Source organism: Falco rusticolus, chromosome 20 (genome assembly GCF_015220075.1).
Source record: "Falco rusticolus isolate bFalRus1 chromosome 20, bFalRus1.pri, whole genome shotgun sequence".
Taxonomy (NCBI): domain Eukaryota; kingdom Metazoa; phylum Chordata; class Aves; order Falconiformes; family Falconidae; genus Falco; species Falco rusticolus.
In genome coordinates, this window is record NC_051206.1 from 549,906 (window position 1) to 577,348 (window position 27,443).

The 27,443-nt window shown below is 44.1% G+C and overlaps 2 protein-coding genes across 15 annotated transcripts in view; both read left to right on the forward strand.

Moving 5' to 3' along the window:
- Positions 1 to 11,242, forward strand: part of AAK1 (AP2 associated kinase 1) — an 85,471-nt gene extending 74,229 nt beyond the window's left edge. For all 10 annotated transcript variants that reach the window (XM_037371415.1, XM_037371419.1, XM_037371423.1 and 7 more), the window contains one exon: positions 4,859 to 11,242. In XM_037371415.1, the coding sequence (XP_037227312.1) occupies positions 4,859 to 6,018 (1,160 nt within the window). In that variant the 3' untranslated portion in view covers positions 6,019 to 11,242. The remainder of the gene's footprint in view (positions 1 to 4,858) is intronic.
- Positions 11,243 to 12,509: 1,267 nt separating this feature from the next.
- NFU1 (NFU1 iron-sulfur cluster scaffold) lies at positions 12,510 to 27,432 on the forward strand. 5 transcript variants are annotated; one of them, XM_037371436.1, is made up of 9 exons: positions 12,510 to 12,590; positions 14,684 to 14,790; positions 17,611 to 17,746; positions 20,290 to 20,356; positions 21,196 to 21,310; positions 22,429 to 22,492; positions 24,704 to 24,878; positions 25,642 to 25,730; positions 26,552 to 27,432. In XM_037371436.1, exons 1-8 carry the CDS (start codon positions 12,544 to 12,546, stop codon positions 25,687 to 25,689), a joined length of 759 nt encoding a protein of 252 aa, XP_037227333.1. In that variant the 5' UTR covers positions 12,510 to 12,543; the 3' UTR covers positions 25,690 to 25,730; positions 26,552 to 27,432. The 5 variants fall into 5 exon arrangements, with proteins under 5 accessions (XP_037227333.1, XP_037227334.1, XP_037227332.1 ...); XM_037371437.1 differs by having other exon boundaries at positions 26,555 to 27,432; XM_037371439.1 differs by adding an exon at positions 13,857 to 14,046 and having other exon boundaries at positions 12,537 to 12,590; positions 25,642 to 27,413.
- The last annotated feature ends 11 nt before the right edge of the window (positions 27,433 to 27,443 follow it).

Below are 27,443 nucleotides of genomic sequence, written 5' to 3' on the forward strand. Positions count from 1 at the left end.
AGCTGCGATCCGGAACGAAGACAGAGTTCAGCAAGTTTTGGGGTATCCATGCAAACATGACGTGGAGCGTGGGGGTCTCTGACTACAGAAAGCATCACCAAGCACACAGCGTGCTGCAGTAGCACCTGAAGCGTGTGCATGCCTGCCTGGAGCGAGTGACTGTCTTTAGCCAGTGCGTTTACTAGTCCAGGAGCTCTCATGGGAGTCAGAGTTGGGGAGTAGCTGGCACAGATGTGGGGGAAGCGTGAATGTGACATGACGGAGTGCTCTGAGCGAGGCTTAGCGGTTAACTCGGTTACCGGTAGTTGGGTGAGGCTAGCTCCTGTGACTTCTCTTTGAGGCGTGTGGGTGCTGCACATCGAAACTGCATCACTCCAGCAGGAAACGTAGACTGGGGGGGGGATGGATGGAAAAAAGGGAATTTCTTTGTGTTTATTTTTCGTTCCCTGTGTAGTCCGTTTCCGTAACTGAAAGAAGCTGTGCTTTGGGGACAGGCATGCCTATGTACAGGAGTGCCGGCTCCGCGCACAGCATCAGATCTGTTTGTTCTGTGGGAGGAAAGGTGGGTTGCTTGGTAGGGGGTGTTTTAAGGACATTACTGATGGTGTGAGACTTGTTCTCCTGCCCTGCGCGGGAGGGAGTTTAACTCCTAGAAACTTGCCTTGTGCTTTTTTGAGATGGTCGCAGGCTGCGTTGTAAAAATGACTTGCATACGTAACACTTCCCTGTGCACAGGGCAAATGAGGGGAAACCGAACGATGCAGTTAGGCTCCAGCTGGTCAGTCTGTTCATAAACTGCTGGAATGCGGTGCGTGGGGTTGGTGTGTTTAACGCCTGCCCTGTCTCACTTTGCAGGGTGCAAACGACTGTACAAAGTGTGCCAAAACTTGAGCGTTAAATTCCTTGTCTTCTGGAGCTGAAGAACCCTAGATCTGCCCCCAGATCTGCTGCTGTGCAGTGGCTTTGGGTAGAAATGCTGAATTCTGCTGTCCCGGTTGTTGTCCAGTGACACAGTAATGGTCATGCTGACCTTCGGCGTTCTGCTTTGATACCTCCTCGCTGAAAGCACTGTATGAGGGTAGTTCTGTATTTGTTAATTACACTGCTTCTAGGAATGGGAATACAAGGAAAACCGCTACTGTTTCAAGAACGAAGGAATGAGAAATCTCTTGTCCCTTTTTAAATGCCGAACTTGCTTCTTAGTAATTATGCTGACTTTTACCTGCCAGTTACCACGTGTTGAGACCTTCCTGACTTTGGCTTGATGAAATCAGGAGAGTTCCTCGGTGGAAGAGTAGCTGTAGACTCTAGGAATGCCTCAGTCTCCCCTGACTTGCTTGTTCTGGGCTCTGCTCCAGAAATGAGGTCATCATCCTGGTGACCGCCTCCTTGCAGCCCCTTGTCATAGGGAAAGTGAATCTTTTACAGCCTTCGTGTCAGTTATTTCCGTGCTTTGCCACTTCAGTACACAATTTTCCTTTAAAAGGTGGGGGAATTCGATGTGTCAGTGCTGTAACTCGGGCAGATGGTCTTTTTTTCAGGTTGCTTTCTGAATACATGCAGGGTGTGTTCCTGGGGTACCAAGTGATAAGTGGTTTTATGACTAAGGTTCTCCCTGCAGAAAAGGAGCCTGCATACAGTTTATGATTATTTTTTTTTAGTATGTATATCTGACCCTGGAATAAAAAAATACACACAAATGTTGTACAGGGATAGGGAGAAGCCTCATCTATAAACTCAAGTTTCTGTAAAGGTTTAATGCTGTAAAGCTTGCAGCTGTTAGGAGTGTGCGTGTGTTAAAACCTCAGTGTTAACTGAAAACGTAATGGATGCTTCCTCATGAAGTAACACACAGATCTCGGGAGTCCAGAGGAGGAGGGGACAAAAGAGGCAGCTGCCTGTTGGTGGTGTCCGTCTTGGCATAGGCAGATGTTAGGAAATGCTGCCTCTGCAGAAGAGTCTTCTCTTTTTGCACGAGGGGTTGTGGGTGCTTTGTGTGTTGATTCAAGCAAACCATCTGCCTGCATCTTTTCAGGCCTCTTGCATAGCGGTGCCCTTGGTGTGAACGGGAGCAGAGTGATCGCAGGGAAGGGGCAGGGCTTCGAACAAAAAGGCACTGTCTTAGTTTCATGAGATTTGTCCTTTACCCTCACGCTGTTGCCAGCTCGTGGAGTGACCCTTTTTCTCCTTTACTGTAACACAGAACAAAACTGCCATGCCTTTTCGTGTGGAGCTGTCCCTTGAGTGCTTTGGTCTCGCTGGTCTCTGATCTCGGACCTGCCGAAGCATCCGTCGGCACTGGCAGACTTAAATTCTCTGTCGTGCTAAAAGTTATGCAGCGTGTGCCTCTGAAACGTTCATCTGCAAAGCCTGTAGCTATGGCTGCTGATGGGCGCGCAGTGACCTTGTCTCGTTAGCTCTAACCTGACCTTTCTGCAAAGCGGGGTGGGGTTTTGTGCTTTGATTGCCCACGTCAGTGTCTAAACGTAGCTTGGACCTCTTAACGTACGCGATTAACAACTGTGAGAGGAGCTGTCTAAGCCACGGTCTAGTTAAACGTGCACCCAGGTGTTAGCTACAGTAAAATGCTGGCATGAGGTTGTATTTCTTGTCGTGATGCTGCCATAGCTCCTTCTGGGACTGTCCCTTCGCTTTCTGTCAAAGGAAACAAACTGAGGCAGCCCAAGAATGCGGGAAAGAAAAGGTGCCTGGGATCAGTTTCTGCAGGATGGTGTCTGGAAAACAGGTCTTCGTCCTTCAGCATCAGAAAAATAGAACATGGGAGTGTAGATAGTGCTCGTCTCTTGTCTGTAAATCCCCAAACTTCTCAGGTAGCCCATTGTGCTTTACTATTGTGGTGCCCATTTTCATTGGTTTCAATTTATCAGGGCCCTTCTCTTCGTGCTGTATTGCCTTGCAGCTTTGACTGAAACCAGCTCCTAACTGAAGGCCGGAACAAGCATCGCTTCATGTTTTTCCTCCCAGAGTAATTCACAGCTCCTATACTGGCCTCGGCAAGGGAGAAAACGGCTTCCAAGTGTCTGGTGCCCCTCTCGTTTATGATGGGCAGAGAGAGCATTAGAGAAAGTAATTTTTCTGAAAATAGAGCGTTCTGCCTATCATAGAACGCCTCCAAGTTCAGAGACGCATGCTGCTCCTGTCCTGAGCAAACAGGCTTCTGTCCTGTCAGCCCTCCTCTTGCTCTGTCATAAATGTCACCACTTACATGGACGTAGACGCCTACTAACGCAAGTAACTTTAAAGAGAAAATTCTGAGCCAGTGACTTGTTTGTGCTGTTCTTGTGAAAAGCAGGCCGTTGGTTTGCATTGGCATAGTGTTCACCGTGATAAATGCCTTTTTCCTTTCCTTGTTTTCCTGTATGCTGCATTTCAACGAGGACTGGGTAACTCGGAGGCATTTGCGTGATGTGACAACTGGTCTTGCTCTGCTTCAGCCTGTATTCTCAAAATCTCACAATAATACCTGGTAAATATATAACCAGCCTCCTGGAAGAAAACACCACCGTAGACGTACTGTTCCTGTAATCTGAGATTAGCAGCTAAGGTTAAACCATTGCTGGCAACATAGGCTTCAGGAAAGATAGATAGTATTTTTGTAGAGTAACTTATAAAATGTTCACATATCTACACTGTCTTTATTCAGCAGTGTAATGTATCTAAGTGAATAGTTTCCCAATAAATACAGATTTTGATGCCTAATGAACGACTACTGTGTCTTTAATTGTGAGAAGTGACTGAGAAGGGGTTAACTTGCATGCATCTATAGACTTGATCAAGAAACGGTGCCTTGCAGGCTGCGATGGGTGTGCAAATGTGAACGAGTAACCTGGGCGATGATGCTATTTTGTCACAGCGGGGTGCGTTGGTCAGTGGATACCAAACAACCTCCTTACCCTCCTCATTCGTTCAGCAATTCAGACTGCTTAGTTTTCACGTGCCTTTTTCCTATCCTCTTGCTAACATGAGTCCAATGACATACTCCTAACCCGCCAGTAGTTCTTTGAAGGTAAGATATCTTCTGTTCTGTCTGTGTGAGTTGTAAGGCAAAACCAACCCCATCTTGGGCTCTTGTAACTGGAGGAGGGCAGTCTTCTGTCTTGTTACACTAACACAGAAGCAAGCCAGATCGTTATGTTAGATACCTGATGTGAAGTCATGGTATGGAGCGTTTAAAATCACTTGTCTCGCAGTGGTTTAAAGTAATGCTGCTGTAGTTACCAGGATTCATTAAAAGCTCTATGCTGACCTTCATTCTTTGAAATGTGTGTGTTACTCTAGCAGTTTGTAGGGCATCCCTGTGTATTTTACATGCCCGAGTGTAATTCCACGTATCCGTGGGATGGCTGACAGAAGTAGAGGCTATGCCAAGCTATAGATCTGCTTGTAGGGCAGTCAGTAAGCAACAGTGTAGAATGAAATGACAAAACTTGCCTGTTTGCTGGAGCTTCACCCCAGGCAGCAGTGTTGAGAAGCAGGAACCTCTCCTATGGTGGTCGTCATTGTGGGTGGCAGAGAAAACCTTGTGGAGTGGTGCTGGGAGTGCTGGATGTGCCCATTCGTGTGTCAAACATCTTCCATCTCGGAAAACCGGTGCTTGTGGTGTCCCCAAGCTGTGAAGCAGTGCTGAGCTGTGTGTCAGTTTGTGTGTCTGTCATAGATACCTTCCCTGGCATTTTTATTTTCTTTTATTTCCCCCCCTCTCCTTCCCATTTTTCATGCGTGATGGTGATTTAAATCTGAACGGCATGATGTTTCTTGTGGAATAAGTACCTTTCGTTCTTATTTGTGACTGAGGAGATGGGGCTTGTTGAGTAACGCTCTTCTCTTGCATTTTTAGGTCTGCAGAGGGATCCGGCCCTATTCCCAGTTGTAGCTCTTGGACTCTGTAAAGGACCTTCTGGCAGTGATGGACTTGCTTTGTACAAGGGTCAGTCTGAGATGCTGGCGGTGAAAACACAGCACAACTCAGAGTCAGACTACATAACGAGAGATGGCCCTTCAAGCAACAGCTCCTTCTACAGCAGCGAAGGCGAGGGGACAGACCACGAAGGAGATATCTTGGATTGCAGTGGGTCCAGGCCTTTACTGATGGATTCGGAAGAGGAGGAGGAAACCTGCAAGCTGTGCGCAGGGTTCCTGCAGCCTGCACCCAGGGAAAGACGTGAGGCCTCCAAAGAAGATCCCCACTCCCAGTCTTCCCAGGCTAGAGCAGGGGAGACGCTGTTCCCTGCCTTCCAGTTGCACACCGGGGAGGTTTTTAACGAACCGGATGTTTTTGCCACGGCTCCTTTTCGAAGCTCAAGAAAAGTGCCTGATGAGGTGGATGTCTTTACCAAAGCTCCTTTTATCTCCAAGGGCAACGTGGCTCTTAGACATCCAGAAGAAGCAGATGTGTTTCTGAGAGCCCCTTTCACTAAAAAGAAAAGCGTGGAAGAGTTGACTTCCCACAGTATGGCTAAGGAACCGTTTGCTTCACCCGTTTTCCTAAGTCAAGGAGGTGATGTCCAACACAGAGCTAACCCAATGTTCCCAAGCCTGGATTCGGCAACGCGTGGGTCCATGGCCTCGGCGAGACCTCAGTATCCCTCTGCCGGGTTTACTCAGCTAAGCAATATTCATCCCTCTTCTGTCAGAGCTATGGAGACGCAGGAAAACATCCCTTCTAAAGGTGTGCCGCAAGAGCAGGGCGGCAGTGCCAGTGAGAGAAACCAAGGAGGACACGCGCTGCCCCAGGAGGCCGTGCTGGGCTCTGTGGTTAACAAGCCTTTCCGTCCACAGTCCTTGTCAAAATATTCCCGTCATTACAGCCCAGAAGACGGACAGGGTCTCGAAGCCAAGCCCATAGCTGCTTACAAAGTGGTTTCTCAGACCAACAGGCAGGCCATAGCAGGATCTGTTGCTGTTGCCCCTCTGTCTTCCAGGACTACAGACCTGCCCGGCGGGGATCCGTTTGCTTCAGCACCCTTTCCTTCCAAAGCGGGAAAGCAAAAGCCTTAATCTGCTGTGAGCTCGGAGGTGTGCTTCCCACAGGACCACCTCTCGCACGACCTTGAACCTTTTAGTTGAAATGAATGACATAGCAATATATATATATATAAAAAAAAATTATTATTTTTTTGGTCAGAACTCTATTTGCAGTGATACATAGTTGAACCATTTTAAGTTATGTTAGTTAGTCTGAATGCCTGGATCTCAGGATCTTCATATCCTTTTCAGTTGCTTCTTACCTTCCTCCTCTCACTGTCTTCCCCCCCATTTATTTTTTAGATGCTTTTCCAAACCAGTGATATTCTGTATTTTCTGGTCCTGGCTGGGGAAATGCATTATAAGATGAATGAAAAGGTTTATTAATTACAGAGCAAGTCAAGCCGGACTTGCTAGTGCTCTGGAAATGAAGCGATTACACAGGTTAAAGGGTTATTGCGACTTCTCTCTTATCAGTGGGGGCTTGTCTGTCCCTGCTGCCTGGCAGTGGTGACAGACCTGGCAGCCGCGGCTCCAGAGCCGTTCAGCTGTGTGCGTTTGTAGGTTATAGGCACACGGCGTGGGAGCGGGGCAGGCGATGGCTGGTACCGGGTTTGTGCAGTGCTGCTGTGAGCAGAGCCGTGGCATCGCGCATGCAGCATTTCTTTGCTCGCTGTGACGTGTTAACACGTGGAAGTGCTTCTGCCTGGGGGCCTGTGCTGGAGCCCAGAGGAGTCGGTGGAAGGACCCACAGTGACTTCAGTTGCTTGTTTTGCAAATGCTCAGATGTGTGAACTTCAGCAAAGTGATTTGTCAGGCTGTTATTACTGCTCTTGGTTGGAAAATCGAGTGATTGGGCAGAGCTTTCAGTTTTACTTGCATATTTCCTGTCTGGTTTATGCCAAAGTGTAGGACCCAGAAATCTGCTTATGGTGTTGTGAAGGAGAGAGCCGTGCATTTTTACAGTATTAAAAATACGCCTTATGGAGAAATTTATTATGCAAATAACTCGATAGGTGTCCTGATCTACATACCTCAGTGGTGTAATTCAGCATTGGCTGCAATCTGGTTAGACTGATTTATACTAGCAGAGAGCTTGACTCTGTGTTTGTAAATTCTGCCTTTTGTTTTCCTGTTGAGGATGAACCTAAACAAAATCCATTCACACTCCTTTGGTAATCTTTGCTCTGTTTCTGAAATACTGTGCTTTCTACCATGTTTCCAAAGAGAAAGACAACTTGTTTTTTGTTCGGTCATCGATGTAGTGAATCCCAATATAGCATTTAGAGGAAAAAAAATGCCTGGGCTGGCAGCTGGGCGGAAACAAAGCAGGCTTTGCTTCCTTCTCTTCTCACTAATGTAAGACAGAGATAAGAGTGAAACAAACCTCTCATCTTTATTTCACAAAATGCCTGGTTGCATAAGTTATCTTAGATCTGCTATTTCTGGCCTGCAAAGGCTACTTGTAAGTGTGGACTGGCTTTCAAAACATCCAGTTACAGGGACTCTTTGGGCTCCGGGTCCCTGATGAATCTTTGCTGTGCCATAATCCATCCTCCTAATGGGTGTTGGTGCTGCAGAATGTCTCCCAAGAAAAAAAATTTGATAGTTTTATTTTTAAGGACTTGACATTCATGAAAAAAATCCCCATTTACTCTAGTAGCATCTGGCCAAGTCTCTTAAAAGTCTTGCGGTGGCCACTTCTCAAGGGACTTTGTTCATTGTCATGTGAGCTGGAGCTTGCACTGAGGGCAAAGGACATATTATTTTGCGTTTGGGTGTTTCCTGCAAGTGGCTTTGAGGTCTTTGGTGTTTGCAGGAGACTTGTTGGAGCAATGGGTAGGTTGCTGAGATCAGGGCTGGTTGTACGTAGAGCAGGTTCCTGCCCTGCCTGCTTTCTGATGTGTTTGTACTCAGAGAGAAAGTACTGTGAGTACTGTCGCTCTAAGAGAGGGAAAGATCAGCCGTAGCTCCTCCTGACTCACTGGGGTCACACCTGGGAGAGCTTCTGCCGTCAAAAACAGACTTCAGTCTAGTTTTGCAGGGAAAAAACCTGGCAGGGCCTCCAGTACATAGCTTTGTCCATTGTCCAGATAAGTATTAAAGGAATGCAATAGGCATAGTAAAGATGCACATAAAAGCTGCTTAAACAAAGCAGAACATTGCACAGTCCGGGGCTGACTTGCTGCTGACTTTTAAGCCCGGCAGCATGAGGGGAGGATGGATGGAAAAACCCCTGAATGCTGGGAGCTGACTAGCGAAGCATCTGCAAACAGGAGTTACACCGACTGCTCTGTTTCCTTTCCCCTCCCCGAACTCAGTTCCCCTCCAAAATACCTTCACTTGCAAGAGACGAGCTAAATGTTCTGCTGATTGTGCTAGGTGTGGGGATTGCCTGGGAGAGGGAGAAGCATAGACTTCTTAAGATCTTAAAGCCCTGGGGTGGGGAGGGAGGATACTTGAAAGCAGGGAGGCTGTGTTGGCTTGCACAGCCCAGTTGCTGGTGAATAGTGATCTGCCGAGCCCAGGTCAGGTCAACTTGTGTGGAGCCAGAAACCTGCCCTGCTCTGCTGTGCTCTGCGTTAAGTAATACTGGTGCATACCGGTGGTTTAGGGATTTTTCTATCCTCTTGTCACCACCTCTTGAAAACAGAAGTACTGTAAAGAAATTTCTGGATTTCCCTCGACATATTTTTCCAGCAAAGATGAGGCTGTTGTTTATTGTGTTTTGTTGTCAATTTTCCATTTAAGTATATACCCAAAAGGCAGTTGGTTTTGGTTCAAATATATACCCCCAAATCGGTTGTTGCTGGGCTGGATCAGTGAGAGATGCTGAGAATGTCTGGGATAACAAACTGTGAATTCAAGGGATACCGAGGAGACTGGGCACAAGGGCCCAGATTTATTTCAGCACACAGCCTGCATCATGGCCATGCGTGCAGCCAGGAGGCTGAATTTGGCCTCGAGCTATTCAATTTGCTCAGAAAGCTGCTGGAAGGGAGGCCAGGCCTTGGTGGTGCAGGGATGAATCTGTGGAACAGGGAGATGCTTCGCTGGGGTGAGCAGGTACCAATGTATAAGATGACAGTTCAAGGTATTACCTCTGCTAACTGGATTCAGGTTCTCCTTCCTTTCCTTCATGTTACTTGAAAAATTGCTTTTGGACAATTCTGTGAAACTTCTTTCAGTACCACGTCCAGGTCTCACGTAGCTGATGCTGGAGAAGCATTAGCCTGTTCACCTTCATGCTTGGTCTGGAGCCCCTTGCCTCTTGCGTGTGTGTTCGTGTCGGCGAGGCGGAGATGAGCTGCGTGTAGTTCAGACCTTGCTATCCTGCACTGCCAGCCAAGGGAGAAAGGGAAAATGCACCAAGGCGCAGCGAGGTGTGCGGGCTTGTTTACAGCCCTGATTCAGGTCGGGTCAGGCTGAATTTTCAGCTAGCATTTTGGCAGCTTTTATGTTCTTCAAGCACTTTACACAAAGAGCAAGCTAACCGTGACCCAGAAGCTAATGATCCTGCCAGTGTACATCTAGTGCTTAAATGGTTTTAGATCTCTTTTGGGGAATGGAGGCAGCTTGTTTGTATCTCTGCATGTGACCTATGAAGTAATGGGACTTTCGGTTATGGTCAGAAAACTGAATTTCAGTGCCTGTTAGTCTGATATCCTTCTTGTTTCCAGCCTGTATTCCTCCTAATCCTGTACTACCAGTACTGCAGCTTCAGCATGATGAATTGTAAGTGGAAATTTCGCTTCCATAGTCTCTGAAGCTTACTGGTTTTAACGAATGTGGAAGAATAGCGCTAATTGTTTTCTTTGCCCTGCAGCCGGTGATCGTAATGAAATAAGACCGGTACGGCCTCAATGCAGTGTTCTGAAGTTGGTTTTCTGAACAGAACCACTGGTTTTATCTTTTTTTAAAGCTGTAGTAAAATTCTGTTAACTGCCCTGGGTCCTTGTGCACGGCTAGAGGCCCACAGTTATCGCTGCAGTCCTGCGACAATCGTAGATTCATGCAGGGAAAGGAACTGGTTCTTACCCATTGCCAACTTCAGCTTGAATGCACTTAAAGTCTCTCTTCAAAGTGATTAATCAGAGTTTCTGCATGGGAAAAAAAAAAAACCAAACCAGCAGTTGGCTTGGCTCTCTGTGCCTCACTGCCATGATGTTTGTACAATGCACGTAACGGGACCAGCTGCCGTGGTGTTAACCTGCGCTTTCCGCAGCCTGCCGCAGTATTTTTGGGGCTGTCCCCATATCTCCTCTCCCTTCCAGCCAGCTCAGCACTAGTCGTACTTGGTTTTAAGTTTACAATCTTGATCTCTGGAAGCCAGCGCACACTTAATCTGTAATGCACACTATGCATGCAACAATAGGTGATACTAAGGTCATAACAGCAAACCCATGTAAGCAATCATGACACACAGCACTTGAAGCATGTCTTCAGTGTGACTTAAGTAAGACTGAGTGAGATCTGTTTAATTGCTGAACTCTCAATCACTCCAAAGTGGTAATCAATTACTTTAACTCAGCTTCCACCAAAGACTCTTGTGTTGGGGAGTTGAATTTTTGTGGGTTCTTGTTCTGTTTTGTTTTCTCATGGTGTTAAATCAAGGCCTTTCAGTACACTAAAAGACCCCAAAGCATTTTTACAGTAGTATCTTGACAGTGAAATCTTGTTCCATTCTGAAACACATTCCTGAAACCTGATCAGCTCTGTTAGTGTTTCTAAAAATAAGCTACAGTCTGTAGTTTCCATTGTAGGTAGGGTAAATACTCTCACACCCACACACCAACTGAGAAGTACTCCCCTGTGAAGTTAGAGGGATAATGATGATCCACTGTTCCCCAATCTCTCCCCTCCAAAGGGAGAAATAATTGCTTGCAGGGGTGGGGAGGACAGGGTGCTTGCTTCGGTGTAGGACGCAGCTGGTAGAGCATCACTGCACGCTGAGTCCAGCAGTGAAAGAAACTCCCTTGTTTCTGCGTGGATGGAGAAGGGGGAGCTGGAAGCGTCTGTGGTCTCCACTAACTGTGACAAACAATCTGTGGCTCCTGTCCTAAGAGCAGTGTTTCATTTGCACTGTGTTGGTTATTAAGGTAATTCTTAGCGGTCTTGGAAGTACCTCTGACTTGCAGATTTGATGGAGTCAAGTTTTGCACTCCGGGTGTGATCATCTGTGTTTCTGGTAATCATGAAGAAACGTTTGAGTTGTAAACTTATGTACATTTTATTAAAACTGTATCTGATTACAATGCATCCTCGCTGCTGTGCTTTCCTTCTCCCCTCCCTGTGTGAAGTATTTTTGCTGGATACAAAGAACTTGGTTTGTAACCAGTTGTTCCTACCAAGGTACTGAACTCTGTCTGTCCCTACTATTTTATCTGGCAGTTGTCAAGTCAAACTGATCTTAACTGCTTTAAGCAGAGGCTTTGAGCAGTGGATATTCCAGTTTACAGGAGAGAAGCCTTCATGTCTAGGGCAATGCTACAGCCACAGGCAGTGCAGAGCTGTTGAGCCCTCCCTGCAAGCCTGGGAGCTGCTGCTGCAGGAGAGGAGGTGCAGAACAAACTCATTCTCCAAGAGGATCAGCCATACATGAGCGAGCCGGTCTGTGACTGCCCGGTGCCAGGCGGAGCTGTGCATGTGTGTGGGGGGAAACGCGTGGCTATCCAAGAACAGGTTTTGGCAAAGCCCGGGGAAAACGTGCTTTCTGTGAGTGCAGCTGCATGCCAAGGTACAGCCAATCCAGCAAGGAATGACTGAAACGAGGGGCTGAAAGTTTGTTTAAAGGACTTTGGATTTTAGGTTGTATTAGTTAGTTGTAAGAGGATAAGCAGCTATGATCGGCCTAGTGTAAGTGACTTTCTGGTCCAAGGTCGGTAGGACTGTAATCATATGGGGGGGGGGGGGGGGGGGGGGGCAGGCAGCCGCGGCCCAGGCGCGAACTGGAACCTCATCATCTTGCTGAAAGTGCAGACGTGTCTCCTTCCTCCCCAGGGAGACTCTTCCTCTTCTTGTTCCTCCTCCAACAGCCCTGCATGGCTGCAGCAACACCTGCAAAATCGAGAGCTTCCACCTCAAATAAAATTTGATCAAAACAAACGCCTCACCTCTGACTTTTGCTGCGGGTCCCCATCCCCGCGAGGTTAATTTACAAGCTGTTGATGGCTTGTGAGGCTTGGGGGGCGCAGAAAAAGTTTTTTTGTGTGTTACTGGGCTGGGTGGTGAAAGGAGGCCTGGAGGGGGCTGTTCCTGAGCGCTCTGTGGTAACTGCCCCTTCCCGCCGGTGAAGAGGCCGTGCCAGCGGCTGGCACAGGGGCAGCGCTCTGCAAAGGTAAGAAGGAATTACTGAATAAACCCAAAAAGTATTACCCTTGGGGTGAGGGAGAGGGGGAAGGAGGCGTTGTAGATGGGCGTTTTGTAGGGAAGAGGCCGAGCGCGGGCTGCCGCCGGCAGGGGCCGCCGCCGCGCCTCAGGCCGGGCGGGAACGGGGCGGGAACGCGGCGGGAACAGGGCGGGAACGGGGCGGGGCGGCAGCGCCTGAGGAGCGCCAAGATGGCGGCTGCGCGGTGGCTCGGCGCGGCGGTGGGGCTGGGCGGCCGGTAGGTGACCGCGGGGCTCGCTCGGCTCCTCGCTGCCCCGGCCCGGAGGAGGCAGCCCGGTTTGTGTCCCGGAGGGGTCCCCTCTCGCCCCTTCCCTGCGCGGCTGCGGGGGGGGGCGGCCGTGTCGTAGCGAGGGGCAGCCGGGCCGCGCCGGGCTCTCCTCGCTCTTCCCCTTCCCCGCTGCAGCAGGGCGGACGGGGAAGAAAGAAGCTGTCTGTTCTTTCTCCTCGTTACAGACGGGCAGGGAGGGGCCGTTTCGTCATCCAGCCGTCTACAACAGCGAGGCGTTAATTCCCCCCGACACGCAGGTCCTGAGGGACTGTGCACCCCCCTGTGCCAGGTCGAGTCCTGAGGGGAAATGCCCCCCACATGTGCCCAGGACCCTGCAGCCAGGGGTAATTCCCCCCCACACGTGCCCAGACCCTGCAGCGAGGGGTAATTTCCCCCACATGTGCCCAGACCCTGCAGCGAGGGGTAATTTCCCCCCCCCCCCCCCCCCCCCATGTGCAGCGGATCATGCAGTGAGGGGCACTGCACTCTCCCACGTATGTACCCTTAGGGCCAAGCAATAAGGGGAAATAGTACCCCTGCCCGCAGTTGCTAAAAGCTATACAATAAGAGGAAATTCAAAGGATAGTGTGCTGGTGGGCACATCTTCTGCTCTGTGCTGTGGACTGTAAAATGCATTATAATCTTGTATTCCCCAAAGCTGAAGGGAGAAAGGAGAACTATTCTCTTAGGGGACCTTCCACACACATCCCATTGTGGCCTCTGTACCTGCAATCCAGACCATAAAAGCAGGCAAATAACATGATTCGGACTTTTTATGTGTTCATGTCTCCCTCACTCACAGCAGGAAGGTCCATTTAATGAGAGCTTTTCTCCTGTTACCGTGTTTGAGGAATCTGGGCCTAGGTGTAGTGCTTGTGTTCAGATTTATGACCCCCGGAGAGAATCTTAGTAACAGCCCTGCAGGTGTGATACATGTAGTTTACCTGCTTTCCCGCTGCCTCCGTACCTCATAAGGTGAAGAGAAACCATATAATAATAAATGCTCTGTATGTCCTACCTACTTGTGACATAAGGTGGGTTTTGGTTACGTTTTCTGATTCTCACTTCGCTCTGAAATACCTGGATGCTGTTGGCTGTGCTTACAGTCACAGATACCAGATGTGGAAGCAAGTATTCACACTTTGGAAAGTTAGGCCTGTTACTCCATCGCTCTGTCTTGCCTTTTCTCTTAATGTTTTTTTTTTCTGTTCCCAGCTTTCCCCCTTTTAACTTCCATCTGAGCAGATGATGCCACCCCTATTTTGACTGCTGGTGTGGGTTATGTATGGAGCAGGGCCTCTTTTTAACTGGTCTGGATTAATTCTGGAACAGTACTTGTACAGGAATATACTGGATTTCTTTATTCCCCAAAGAGAAGAAATACACAGAGGTGAACAGGGGTGAGGTATGGCTTGGTACCTGTAGCTAACAGACTTTTTATCTTTTATCCAAATGTTGTATTTTTTTCTTATGAGAATTGTTTGTTCTAAGAGTAGCCGTTGCGTTACCTTTTTATCCTGACTTGCATCTTCTCAGAGTCACATAGGAGACCCTTATGTTTGACCAGCTAAACCCACAGAGTATAGGGTAAATACTAGCTTTGATTTAGCCTCAGGTTGGATTCATCTCAGCTGTCTGTAATCCTCTGAAAATTAGATGCTTAGGCCAAGCTAGATTTCCAGGTACTCACTACAGTCAAAAGGAAGACGAAAAGGCTCCTTTAGGGTGACTTAACGTTTTCTGTTACAGGTTAGTAAGGTGATTTGCCTGTCTTTAGTGACTGTGAAGGAGCCTAGATTAATTTTTTTAGGTGGCTAAAATTGGAGAGTTAGGTGTATTTTATTATGAAATGAGAGAGAGGGAGCACTGGAAAGGGGGAAAAGGAAGGGACATTTTGCAGTCTAGCCTGTGAGCTTGCTACATTACCCTAGAGGTTTAAGCCAGGTGAGTGTCTTGCTGAGTAGAAGCATGTGAAATACTTTTTCTGTGGGGTAGTGCAAACTTTTAATTTGGAAAATGTCAGTAAAATTATTTTTTTCAAGGTTTTGTCATACGATGTTAAAAGATCATAATTTGGCAACTCGACAGTCTTTCCATCAACTTCTGCAAAAGAAACAGTTTCTTCCATCTACAGCATGGCATAACACAGGTAAATACTAGTTAAAAATGGATAGATGAATGTGTTGTGAGGCTTTTATGTCTTGTGGTAATAACGGAAGCCGCCTTCTTTCTGCAATCTGTGTGTGGCAACATTTCCTTGGTAGTCTTTAATGAAGTGCTAGTGCATTTGGACACTTGGAGCTTGGGGAGATGTGGATGACTTTCTTAGGTGTTTGATTATATGTGTTTTTTCTATACCATTCAGCCTTACAAGGGGCTTTGTTAGTGCAAAATATTGCTTGGGCTTTGCTGCTGTTCTTAATTTAATTTCTATCCTGGCGTACATGTATCTGTTGTGAAAGATTTCATGTTGCCTTCTGTCCTGCTTCAGCTGCTGAGCTCTGCCAGATAAAATCATTGGCCATCCAGATAAGGGCCTAAGAAGGAGGAAAACAAAGCCTTTCATTCTTAGAGCTGCAATCTTTTCATTTTTTAATTTCTTCTCTCTTGAAAATGCATCCATGTATGGTGCATTAATGGTATTCTCCAATAATATCTGCAACTTGGTATTGTCCTGAAAAAGCAATGTTTAAGATTGAGTTTGTCATACCTATTGGATTTTTTGGTAGGCTATAATGCTCAGAAAAGGGGGAAAAAAATAGAAAAAATAAAATCATGAAACTTGCACCACAGAAAAACACTATGCTTTCGCACCTGCCTGAGGGTTTTGGCAACTGCTCTCCAATGCTGTAGCAGAAAGAGTCCAAGTCAAAAAGTTCTGCAGGTGCTGCTGCATGGCATTAGTCACAAATGGAAATCTTATTTAAATCAGTCTGCCTAGGCAGAGGTTTCTATTTAATTTTGGTTTCAGAAAAGAAAATTTTTGCCGTTCTAGTTCTAACCAACAGGCAGACTCTGCTGAGCAGACTTAGTATTTCACCTGCTTCTGTAAGTGTCCCGCTAAAGTTGGCCTCTGCGTGGTGTCTTCCTCTTACCTGCAGCATATGGCAGAACAGAATAATGAGCAGGTACAGACAGCATTCTGCAGAGGGCTGAAAGAACTGGTAACAGGTGTTAGATGTAGATACAGCCAGTCACTAACTGCTGAATAGCAAGTGCCAAGCAAGTTCTTCAGAGCTGTGCAAAGAACTCTCCGGGTTGATTAATGACTGAAAAACCTGGTCTTACGAAGGCAGAACTTCAACTGCAGAAGACACTTTTAAAATACAGAGGCTACCCACGTGGACACCTTTTCTGGGAACTGACACAGCCGTTTGTGGTTTAGGGTGCTGGAGATGCTGGGTGAACAGTGTGTGGTAACTGTTAGTGGCCCATTGCTTTCAAAAAAGGGGCAGAGAATACTCAGTTTACACCATCTAAATCCCCCGTTGGTTATTTGTCAACTATGCTGTTATACTGGATGTGATTTTTAGATGCCAGCAGGATTTGGAAGATGAATAGTTCTTCCATCTTCACGGATAAGCTGAGTAGTTGCTTGCTCTATCAGGATTATTCTTTTCACGTTAAAGCTAAGTACTTCTATGCTAAGTTGTTTTTTTCCTTTAAAAAAAAACTAACAAAAAAATGTAGTGTGTGCATACTGTGCCATTGTGTACGTTCAAGTCAAATGGGTTGTTACCATGACAGACACGGGCAGTAACAATTTGGCAATTTATAAATAGTGTGATTTGTCATCTAATACCAGAGAGCAAAATGGCAGTTTATGAAAATGTCAGCTCTTTTTGCTGCTTTAAAGCCCTCCATTGCATATTTTTGAAGTTATGTGAGCTTGTTTTTTAAGTATAATTTATTTATATATATTAGCTCCTAGAGATTTTTGTTTTTAAAAGGCATTTTCTTCTTTCCTGAACGTTTGTGTATCATTGTGTTATTTCATATGCAGGGCAAGTTAGGAAGAAGGAGAACTAGAAACAGAATTAGCGATGGGAGGCTCTCCCTAACTGATGTTCAGCTTCAGTGGGACATCAGGCATAGGCTGCCTGGACATGTCTGCAGGAAAAATACACTATTAAATGTACTCATTAAATGTAGAGTATTAAATTTTAGTCAAGATCAGGCTTTTTACAGTCTTCTAGTAAAAGACAGACCCATGCCACAAAAGGACCTTCTGTAAAAATTTATCTTTTAACCATCTTTAGCAATGAATTGTAAATAATTTTATTTTAATTTGTTTGGTCAGTTCAGTTTCTGGAGGATAAGGGATAGCTTACAGTAATTTTTCGCTCTATGGGAAATGTTAGCAGAGCGTAGTTCACTGTTACTGTTTAGTTACTCTTGGTTTTTTTTTTATAGTGCTGAAAAATAAAATATAAACCAACCCCCTTAGGTAGTGTGTATCTTCAAGAGAGGGCTAGTAAAACTGATCATGCTTTGAACAGGAAATGATAATGCTGGAAGAGGGACTAAGCAGCATTTGAGGATTATAAAATAAAAAAAAACCCTAAACCTGACAGAGAAACAAATTTTGCATCTCGTGGCCTTCCCTAGAAAGTGAGGCTGGTACTGGCCTCAGGCAGTTTGATGCTGTTACAGAGGATGCTTTTTAGTAAATAAAAGTTAGCAAAAGAAGCAAAGACAAGGTTCCGTTTATCGTCTTGTTTCCTCTGAGGTAACATGTTTGTGTTTATCAGGCTTCGTGTCAGTCTGGAGCCTTTCGAGGAGCCTATTGCATTGTGTTTTTAAAGTATCATTGCTGTGCAGGCTGCTGTTTGCTATAGCACAGGGATCACCCTGGTCTTGGCTTGCCAAGTAATCAGGATCCTTGACTTTCATTTAAGCTACTTAGATTTGATAACATTATTTTTCTCCACATCCCCCCCCCCCCCCTTTTGTTTTTGTAAATTTCCAGTAAGAAGCATGTTTATTCAAACTCAAGACACACCAAATCCAAATAGTTTGAAGTTTATTCCAGGGAAGGAAGTGCTGGAGTCGAGGACTATGGAGTTTTCCACACCAGCTGCAGCATTTTGCTCACCTTTAGCAAGGTATTATTTAATACATCATAATTTGTTTGGGGATCAGTATGGGCTGTGTGTCTACAACTGATGTTTTTAAGCACAGCTTCTGATCATTCTGCTCTTCATGCTCAGAAGTAGCTTGGTTGGGTTTATGTTTGTAATGCTGCTTTACTTTGCATAAAATTAAAGCTGGGAAGGTTGTTGTTACTAAAGTAGTCTTCCTGTGAGTCTGCACTCCCTACAGCTGTATCATAGCAGAACACATCATGGTCTAGTTCATGTGACTGAATTGAGTGGTATTATAAATCAGTATTCTCAAACGGTTGTTGCATCACTGGTGAGACCTCTGGCCCTGATTTCGCAAAATCATTCCCATCAGAATACTCTTTAATTCAAGTAGTTACTTGGAAATCATGCAACTTTTCAGAATTGGGAAATAGAAATAGTATAAGGAAGTGAATAGTCCCCAAATACCGTGAATTAAATGCGGTAGCTTGCTTGTTTTGACGGATGTTGGTGCTAACCTGAACTTCAAAGCCAATGGATTTTTCCTTTACAAAAGGTTTGTGTTTCAGTCAAGGGAAAGCTGGGTTTGGCCCACACTTTGGGGCTGGATCTGTAACAGGTCTTGGGAGTTGCAGCATTCAATACCAAAATGCGTAATCTCGAGTAAGGATCGCTGAGCAAATAATTGATTTGTGTCATCTTGGTACAGAAGGGGTTTGGAGCACCATCACAAGTCTCTCTGGGACTATTTGGAAGCATCTGTTTTGCATGTTTGTCATTGCTGTCGGATTAGCCTCTGAAAAGAAACTGTTACATGGGTGGAAGGGCTTCAGTTTGAGAGTAAGATCCAGAAATGCTGCAGTAGGTTACCCCTGCAGATCCCAGTTTAAGTCATCTTTGTGTCTGCTGGAAGAATTATATGCAAAAGTAGAAGCTGTTTCTCATGAGATTCTCTCTAGGAACTGTAGGGTTTCCAGAGGTTTCTTGCAGAGCTATTGGAGGGCAAACGGGATCTTTACAAGCAAAACTCTGTGACTAAAAGTAATAAATATAATGCAAAAGCTTTTTGTGGACATCGAAACATGTTTGTAGGATCTCGTTATGCCAAAGTGTATCAGGTTGCAGAATGAAATGGACTCTCAGAAAGAGGCTTTTTGTTGTCAGATATCTGCAAATAGAGGTTATCATCAAAGATGATGTATGTGCTAGACTGTACTGTGGCAAAACAGCCTGATAAGGTATATTGTGCAGGTTAATGGAAAAAAAAATAATCTACTATATAGCGTTAAATCCCAGATTATGTTTTTTGTAAATGGAATACTCATTTATTTTAAAAAGGAGTATTCATTTTCTAAAGAAGAAATAAAAGCTTCCTGAAGGGGAGGGAGGGGGGAGAATTACTTAATTGATCTAGGATGGTTTGATGCACTTGCATAATTTCATTGTTTAAGTAACTTTAAAATTTAATTGGTTTGGTGATGTAAAAGCCCGATACACATATAACTGTTTGATGTGTAGAAATTCTTTCAAATGGGTATTGTGAAATCTCTTCTGTCATTTTTCATCACATGTATCTTTGTGATGAGATTTCCAGTTCCTTCATTTATTGCATTTTTGAGGTTTCCAGTCGTTCAGGAGAATATTTTTTTTTCCCCTTAATTACAAAATCTCTCTTACAGCCTTATGCTGTATTTACCTCAAGGTGCTTCCTCCTTTTAATGCTTTTTAAAATTATTTTTATTTGCTGCTCCTGAAGAGTAAACACCATTAACTTATTCTGTAGATGAGTTTGGTGGGTTTTATTTAACCATTTATGGAAAAAAATGTTTATACTCTCATTTTGCTTTTTATACCTAAAATACTGTCAAAAATAGGCTCTTTCCTGTCATCTAAGTTCTTGCGTTGCTTTGAATGTGTGCTAATTCACCACCTGGTTGTCAGGTGCTATATGGGGCCATCTCAAGCAATTTAGTATGAGGCTTAAGCCTTTACTAAATCTTCATATTTTTCACATGCCATGCAGCTGACTAAAAATAGTGAAGATTGCTCACAAAGTGAGTTGATGTGTTAAGCCTTGTGGACTGCTTGGCACTAATCCCTTTTATTTAATGGCAACAGAGCTGAAGGCAGTTTTTATTGGGCTCAATTACTTCAAATAACTTATTTTAGTCTAAGAACATTCCTTGTATTTGCACTACTCCTACCTGAAACGATTGGTACCTAGTGGTTTTGGTCCTAAACAAGTAGTTTTTATATACAGAATATAATTTTGCCTCCAAAGAAGAACTGGAGAGAGAGAGTAATTCTTTAACACATCTAGTGGAAAAGTCTTTCTTGTAAGGTGTGTTCAGTGTCGCTATGTGCACTGCTCCACAGCAGGATCTTCCGGCTATTCCTAAGCTGTAGGTGAAGAAAACGTGTGTTTCCCTTAACGGTTCTGGTTTTAGCGCTCGATTTTGACTAGAAGTGTGTTCTAGAACTTTTTTTCTGTGACAGATTAAATAAATCTTTAGGAGTTTGCCTGAAATGTGTGTGCATTTTGGTTTTTTTTATTTTCCTGACAGGCAGTTATTCAAAATTGAAGGAGTTAAAAGTATTTTCTTTGGCCCAGATTTCATCACCATCACCAAGGTAAGCAGAACAGAGGTTCAGATGTTCTAAAAGATGCGCTGGGATTCAGCTGTCCAGTAAATGGCCATAGAGAGGATCCAGTCGGACTCTTGGGCATGCATAGTGAGAGTACCAGAGGCAGTGTTCACAGGCGGCATAAAAGGAATTGCCTTTAATATAAAAGGGAGAAAAAAAATCACAGGGTGTGGATAAGCACTGGACAAGTTTGCCCAGCGAAGTTGTAGGTTCTTTGATCTTGGAAGTGGTCAGCATTGGACTGGATGAGGCCCAGTGCGACGGTGAAGTTGGCTCTGTGTCGAGCAGGAGTCGCGATTAGCTGACCTCCAGGGAACGCTTCCAAAGGAGATGATTGTCTGACGGGATGAAGCACATTGCAGGCAGTGCTGTGTTTACCCAAGGTGTGGAGCTCATGTCAGCAGAGATAAGGTGTTGCGTGGTAACCACGCAGTTATGCTCTTACTGTGTGAAGAGCATGGGGCAATTCAGTAAGTGATAATTTGGCTCAATGTTAAATGGAGGCAAATGATCTTGAGTCTCTGAAACAGTTTGGTAAAAACAGGTGTCAAATAATGTATTTAGGAGACTTTCACATCTTTAGTTAATCTTTTAATAGCACTTGGCTTGCAAGCAAGGAAACCTTTCTGTTTATTATAAATTGAGTCTTACTCAACTTTTTTGGCAAAGCTGGACTTGGCAAAACTATGAAATCAAATCCAGGTGTCAATTGTGAGAGCCCATTATGATATTTTTAATCTAAGAAGAATTTCTGCGTAACTTATTACTAGGAGGCAGATACTCTGTGTTTATTCTTTTTTTTTTCCCCCTTTTGATTCTTATAGGAGAGTGAAGACCTGGATTGGAACTTACTGAAACCAGATATTTATGCAACTATAATGGATTTCTTTGCCTCTGGCTTACCTGTAGTTACTGATGAGGCACCTAGGACAGATACAGGTAAATCAAACTCTTCAGGAAGAGGCCGGTATCTGCCTTTGCGTTTAGTTTTTGTGAATCCAGAAGAGCCTCCACTTGTACCTCGGAGAAGCATGCAGGAGAATTTAAAGTACAAATTGCTAAAATTAACACAGGAGGGAATTTGCAGAATGCCTGTAGTGGAAGCAATGCTGCGCTCGCTGTACAGGAGCTGCTGGTCCGTGGGTATAAAGCCTGGCTCTCATCTGCTGTACTATGAGCATATCTTCATGGGAGCTGTGCTGAGCTATGCGTTTTGGCAGTGTGGACCGTGTTCTGTTGTACTTAGTGTGTGTGTGAAATATTTTTTGAAGTTCTGAGGCTGCATTTAGAAAGCTGTGGGGTGTTGCTGCATATCCTTTTCGTATGGGCACCTACAAAGGGTTTTATTTTCCTCCTTAAATCAAAAAGGAGTGCCCAGGCTTAATGTCCGTGCCTTAACAATAGGTTTATGGTCTTAAATGAACAAGAAATAGTAAGATATATTTTTCAAACTGTAATAGAAAGTAATGGAGACTAAATTACAATGTAACTAGAGGGCAGTTTTTCCTCATTTGCAACTTAGCAACTTAAACAAATTTTCCAATGTTTTAAGGAACATTATGACTATTGAATTTCTCTCTGCTCTGTTATGTCTGGTTTTAATGTCAATATTAACAGAGATTTTGTTTTATTTGAAAAGGTTGTCTTTAAAAATGCTTCTGTGACACTTAACGCTCAGCCTAAAATTGTATCTAGAGCTTCTAAACCCAGACAGGTTCATAATTCTTAAGTTGCTAAAACCTTCCTTCTGAGGACCCTGCCTTAACCACTGCTTCCTTATTGGATGTTTGTTGTTGATTCCTTTAAAAGTTGGTGCCACTGTTGTCTGTTAAGGCCTTTGCCTGCTGAGAACAACTCTGAACCAATACTGGGTTTTGGTAGTGAAAGCCTGGGATGTAAATAAGGACAGAGAAAAATACTTTGAATTCGGGTTTTGGTTTCAGTCATTTCAGCAGTGTTTTTAATGCTGTTTCATTCTGCCGTTATAGATTTGCAGTGTTAGTAATGATACTGGAATCCTCTCCGAGTTCTAATTTGCATGTTTTTCTTTTCCCAAGGTGCGTCGGAAGAAGATGATGAAGTTGTACTGATGATTAAAGAACTGCTGGACACAAGAATAAGGTAAACCAGGAACCTTAGATCACTTAGATGGAGTGACTGGGGTTTGGATTTATTTAAGAAACAGTGTATTTTTGTTTGGGTGTGTGTGATTTCATGGTTCAGTATCTAGTGGGGGGGGTTCAAAGTGCAAAACTGGCCGACGCTGAGAGTGCTGTTTCCTCTAATTGAAAACTTTCTATCTGGCTTTCCTGTTTAAGCAAAGTGTGTGCTGAACCGAGTCCTTATTGCTGAGTGATTTTAGAACAGTGTATAGTCTTACTCTCCGTAAGACATTTAAACAGGTTTGTTGGGTTTAACCTGGCTGTTTTTAAATGGTGAAAACAATGCCATCTTTCTTTTTCTTTTCTCCTCTGTTGTATTAATCTCTGTCTTCACTGTACTTCCCTTCCAAGTATTCCAAAGTAGTTTACATTCTTGTATTATACTCTAAAGCAAAATCTGCTAGTGGCTTTCCCTTGCTGTCTGGGCTTCATTCTGTTGCAGTTTTATTGGTATTCTAACACACAGCTTGAATTTAGAAACTGCTGGTAACTAATGAAGTCTCAAGAGCGGCTATGGATCATGTTGTTTACCTGAAGTATATTTTTATGCTCATTAATTGCCTTGCAGAGTGAACTGAAAGGGATAAGCAACTTGACATTTTAGATGTAGGGGAAAATGCTTGATGTGTTCCCGAATCTGTGATACCCGATGGCAACATCTTCTCCAGCTCACAAATTCCAGGACCCAGCAGCTTGTGTGTGGGTCAAAATCATGGAGTTCAGTTTAATTTTTCCAGAAGTTATGATGCTGCATTTTAAAGTGATATCACTTAATTTAAAGATTTGGTTATCTCAGCTGACAGATGGTACTGGTTAGCTTTCCTGAAAGGAAAGAGGGAGAAAAGCAGGAATAAACTGGAACATTTTTCCCAAATGTGTATGAAAAGTGTAACCCAAGTATATCGTTGTATAAAGCCATGATAGCAAATAGCATACAAGAGGCCCTGCTCTCGCTGGGTACGTGGCCATTTAAGCTCCCTCTGGTATGTTAGTTCTTGATTTCCCAGTGGCTATTCGTAACAGTCACGGGATTTCTGCCCAGATTTCTGGTTTTCCCCACCTTTTTCTTCCATTTCCTTCCCCCTGTACCCCTTGGTGGACCAAGAAGCTGTTGGTGAGAATATTAGCAGTAGTGTATCTTAACTTCATTTTATAGCAGGGTAGTTTACAGAAGCTATATATAAACTGGTGGCACATACAGAGAATTTACTGTTTAGTTGATTAAAAAATTATGCAAAGAAGTTGTCAGAAGGTGCAGGATGGAGGGAATGTAGATCTGAAATGCCTTGTAGTGTGTTAAAACAGTTAATTTCAAATAAGAAAAACGGAATTTTTAGTCATGTTCTTTGGCTTTCTGGAACGAAGATAATTTGCTATGGTGAGTTGTTAATAAATGTGTCCGATTCATAGGTTATTCTCTTAGGAGTGTAGTTCTCAAAGAGTTATTTTGGAAATCAGTATAAAGAGCTTCTGTTAGAGTAACTTGATGGTTTTAACTTGGTCTGGGAAAGTGTTGCTATGGGGATACACTTACAATGCAGGGCATTTGTTGCTTGCAAATGGAGACCAGGCTGCAGAAATGCTAATAGTACGGGGATGTGATCTTATCAGATGCTGGCTTCTTCACCCATTAGCAGGATTAAGTTTTTATAGTTGAGTTTTTTTCCTGATCTCTGTAAGCTATGGTGAACTGCCTATTTATTTATGGAAGCACTTTAGAACTTCTTATCGCTGTCCCTAGTCAGCTAACAGATGCACGTGCTCCTGAGGTAGGACAAACGCCTATTTGGCGCATAGCTGAGGCAATCGTTGTTACCTGTGGCGACTGCCTCAGTGCAAACCAGTATGTCTTTGCAGGCTGAATCAAGCTCTACTCCTAAGGTGCTTACCCATGGCCCTAGAACTTCAGTGGTTTTTCGTATGCTGCTGCATTCGTGTCAAATGTGTTTTGCTTAACATCCTACGGAAAACACAGTAGCTCTCTGTGTGAGAGAGTCCAGCACAGCATGTGTTGTTGGAAATTTGAACCAGGTGGTTGTAGAGAAAGAGGGCTTTAGTTACTATATCGTGACAGTTCTTTGTGTGTGTTAAATTTAGCTTTACTGAAGATTTCTGGAAGGAAACTTATTTCAGCTATACTTGCTTTAAATTGAGTATCGTGTTCCACCAGGCCGACAGTGCAAGAAGATGGTGGTGATGTTATTTATAAAGGCTTTGAGGATGGGATTGTGCAGCTGAAGTTGCAGGGTTCATGCACCAGCTGTCCCAGTTCCATCATCACCCTGAAGAGCGGGATACAGAACATGCTCCAGTTCTACATCCCTGAAGTAGAAGGCGTGGAACAGGTGGGTTGGTGAGAGGTAGTAGTTGTTTTCTTTTTAAATGAAAAAGAAGGTCTTTGTCCCTTTCCAGCATGGAGAGGTTGGCAGTTTAAGCAAAAGTACAGGATGTATAGGTGTAGTTTTCCTGAGTTGGAAACTGTATCTTAGCAAAAGCTACAGAACCCTAAAAAGCCCCTCACACCAAAATGCACTGGGGCTTGCCTGGCTGGAAAGCAGCTTTGCAGAAAAGGACTTGGGGTGCTGGTAGATGCCAAGTTCAGCCTGAGCCAGGAGTGTGCCTTTATGGCAAAGGTGGCTGAGGATACCCTGGGCTGTATTTAAGGGGAGTATTGCCAGCAGGTTGAGGGAGGTGATACCTCATTGGACTGTCTCCTTTTCTACTGAGGAGCTCAGAACTGGGCACCGTTTGCCAGCAATTGTTACCTTTGTGCTTTGGTGACTTTGGGTGATAAAAAGCAACAAGCTTTTGTCCCCTAAAATGCAGATTCTTTAGCTTTCTCGTTAAAAATCCGATATGCTGTAGTGATTGTTCTGGTGGCCTTTTGTATTAACTTCACCAGCTCCTATTTCAGCTGCGTTTCCTCCTGGCATTTTTGATCACAAGGTTTTCTTTCCTTTGTCATGTGACTATTGTCATTCAGCTGTGTAGGGTAACTGCTGTTCCCCTTGGGTCCAGCAGGGATTTAATGTAATAAATTCTTTAAACCCTTAGTCCCATAGGATTGCGTAAACTGTTTACCTAAGCTACTTCTGGGTTTGATTTCAGGTTGTTGACGACGACGATGACGTGGAGAAGGAAGCAAATTCTCCTTAAGCTAGCATCATCTATGGCCAAATAAGTATTTACCTCTTGGTGTACGTAAACTGTCCTTGTGCTGAGGAGCAAACAAACTTGCCTTTCTTTTCAGAAAAATAGTTGCATTTATACCTGTGAAAATGTATCATCGGTTTAAGCCACTAATTTATTAAATGCCCTGCATTCAGAAAAGAATCCTTTTGCTCCTCTTTGTACTCTGCGTGAAGAAAGAAATGGTGGGCTTCAAAACTGGTGATGTGCCTCTGCGTTTTTCTTTCACACCAAAAATTCAAGACTGGCAAAAATAGAAGGCAGAAGTAAAGTTTCTTGACTGGTTTTTGTGCAAGAGAACTATTAAATGTTTATTCCCCCCAGCTTCCTTATGGGGCTTGCAGGACTCCCTGCCTTTGGTCTATAACTGGGAAATTTAGGAGTGTTAATTTTTTATCAAGTCTTGTTAAAAAGCTTTTGGATTCATATCTTTTTTTGTGTGAAAAATAACCTGTAACTTCTGATGTTCATTTTGGAGGATGTAATATTGCCATCACTTGTGGAAAGTTACCTACTTGCTCACTACCACTGTGCAGCCAATAGCAACAGCAACAGAAAGTGTGAGTTTTGTTATAAAAATCGTATCTTTTAAAAGTTAAAGAAGATGATCCTCATCAGCTTTAGTAAGTGGAGAGACTAATTAGCTTATTTGGAAGTAAAATTGTCCAGCCACCATTAGTGGTCTGTTTAAACTTGCAAAAGGTGGTTTCTCAACGTCATACTCCAACATCAAGATGAATGTGCAGTGCTTAAGGGCACAAATTACATTTGTAGGATAGCAAAGAAAATTAATGTGTTTACCTATGCCATATCCTGTTTGTTCCTTCAGCAGTGCCAAAGAGCGCAGCGTATGTGTAACTTGGCTGCCCTGGCTGAGCAAGGGAAGACGTGGCAGAGCAGAACACGTTCCAGTTTTAGAGGCTATGGGAAGAGAAATATTTATTGTTCTGAAACTGTGATACATAAATTGGGCTTTGCAAGTACTTCTGTTTACTCGTACGAGTAGGACTGAATTCCTTCCTGGTGCCTAGCTTTAGCAGATGACTTCGCTAACAGAAATACTATTTCTTTTTGCTGCCACAACCGAGCTGAGTTCGTGGCCATTATTTGGCTTATGGTTATTATACTGTTACTCCCTGCGTACAAAGATTTGACAGCCTCTGGTGTGTTCCCCTCTTTTGCTCCTTGCCGGTGTAATTCCACTGAGTCCCTAAACAGGATCAATTAAGTCGTTGGAGAATCTTTTGCATAGCATGCAGATCAGCATGTGGTAGCCGTAAACTTCATGTTACTTGTTAGAAATTTGAAAATAAGTGTTTTGGCAAAATATTTCTTCAGCTTTCATGGAGAGTAATAACTTACAGTCATTTAAATTCCCCACTCAGGATTTGGAAATTGGTTTGAAATTGCCATGTTTTATTTACCCTGTTACGAAGTAAGCAGTGCCTGATCTTACAAGTGTATCATGACAAAATTCCCCTCAAAGTAGGCTCACACTATCCAAAAGAGAGCTTGTGCAAACGTTATCACCGTGTTCTTTGTCAGTGAACCATAGAATGGTGAGCAATGGTTCTGGTTTCTGAAAAATAGAGCTTTTTAGGCCTAATTGGTCAAATTAATGCACGATATAAGCCAAAGCTTAAGCAGCGAAGTAGTCGTTTTGTGTGTTAAATAAAATGTCCTCTTAAAGATGTGGTCTTTATTCTTCAATTAAGCAGTCT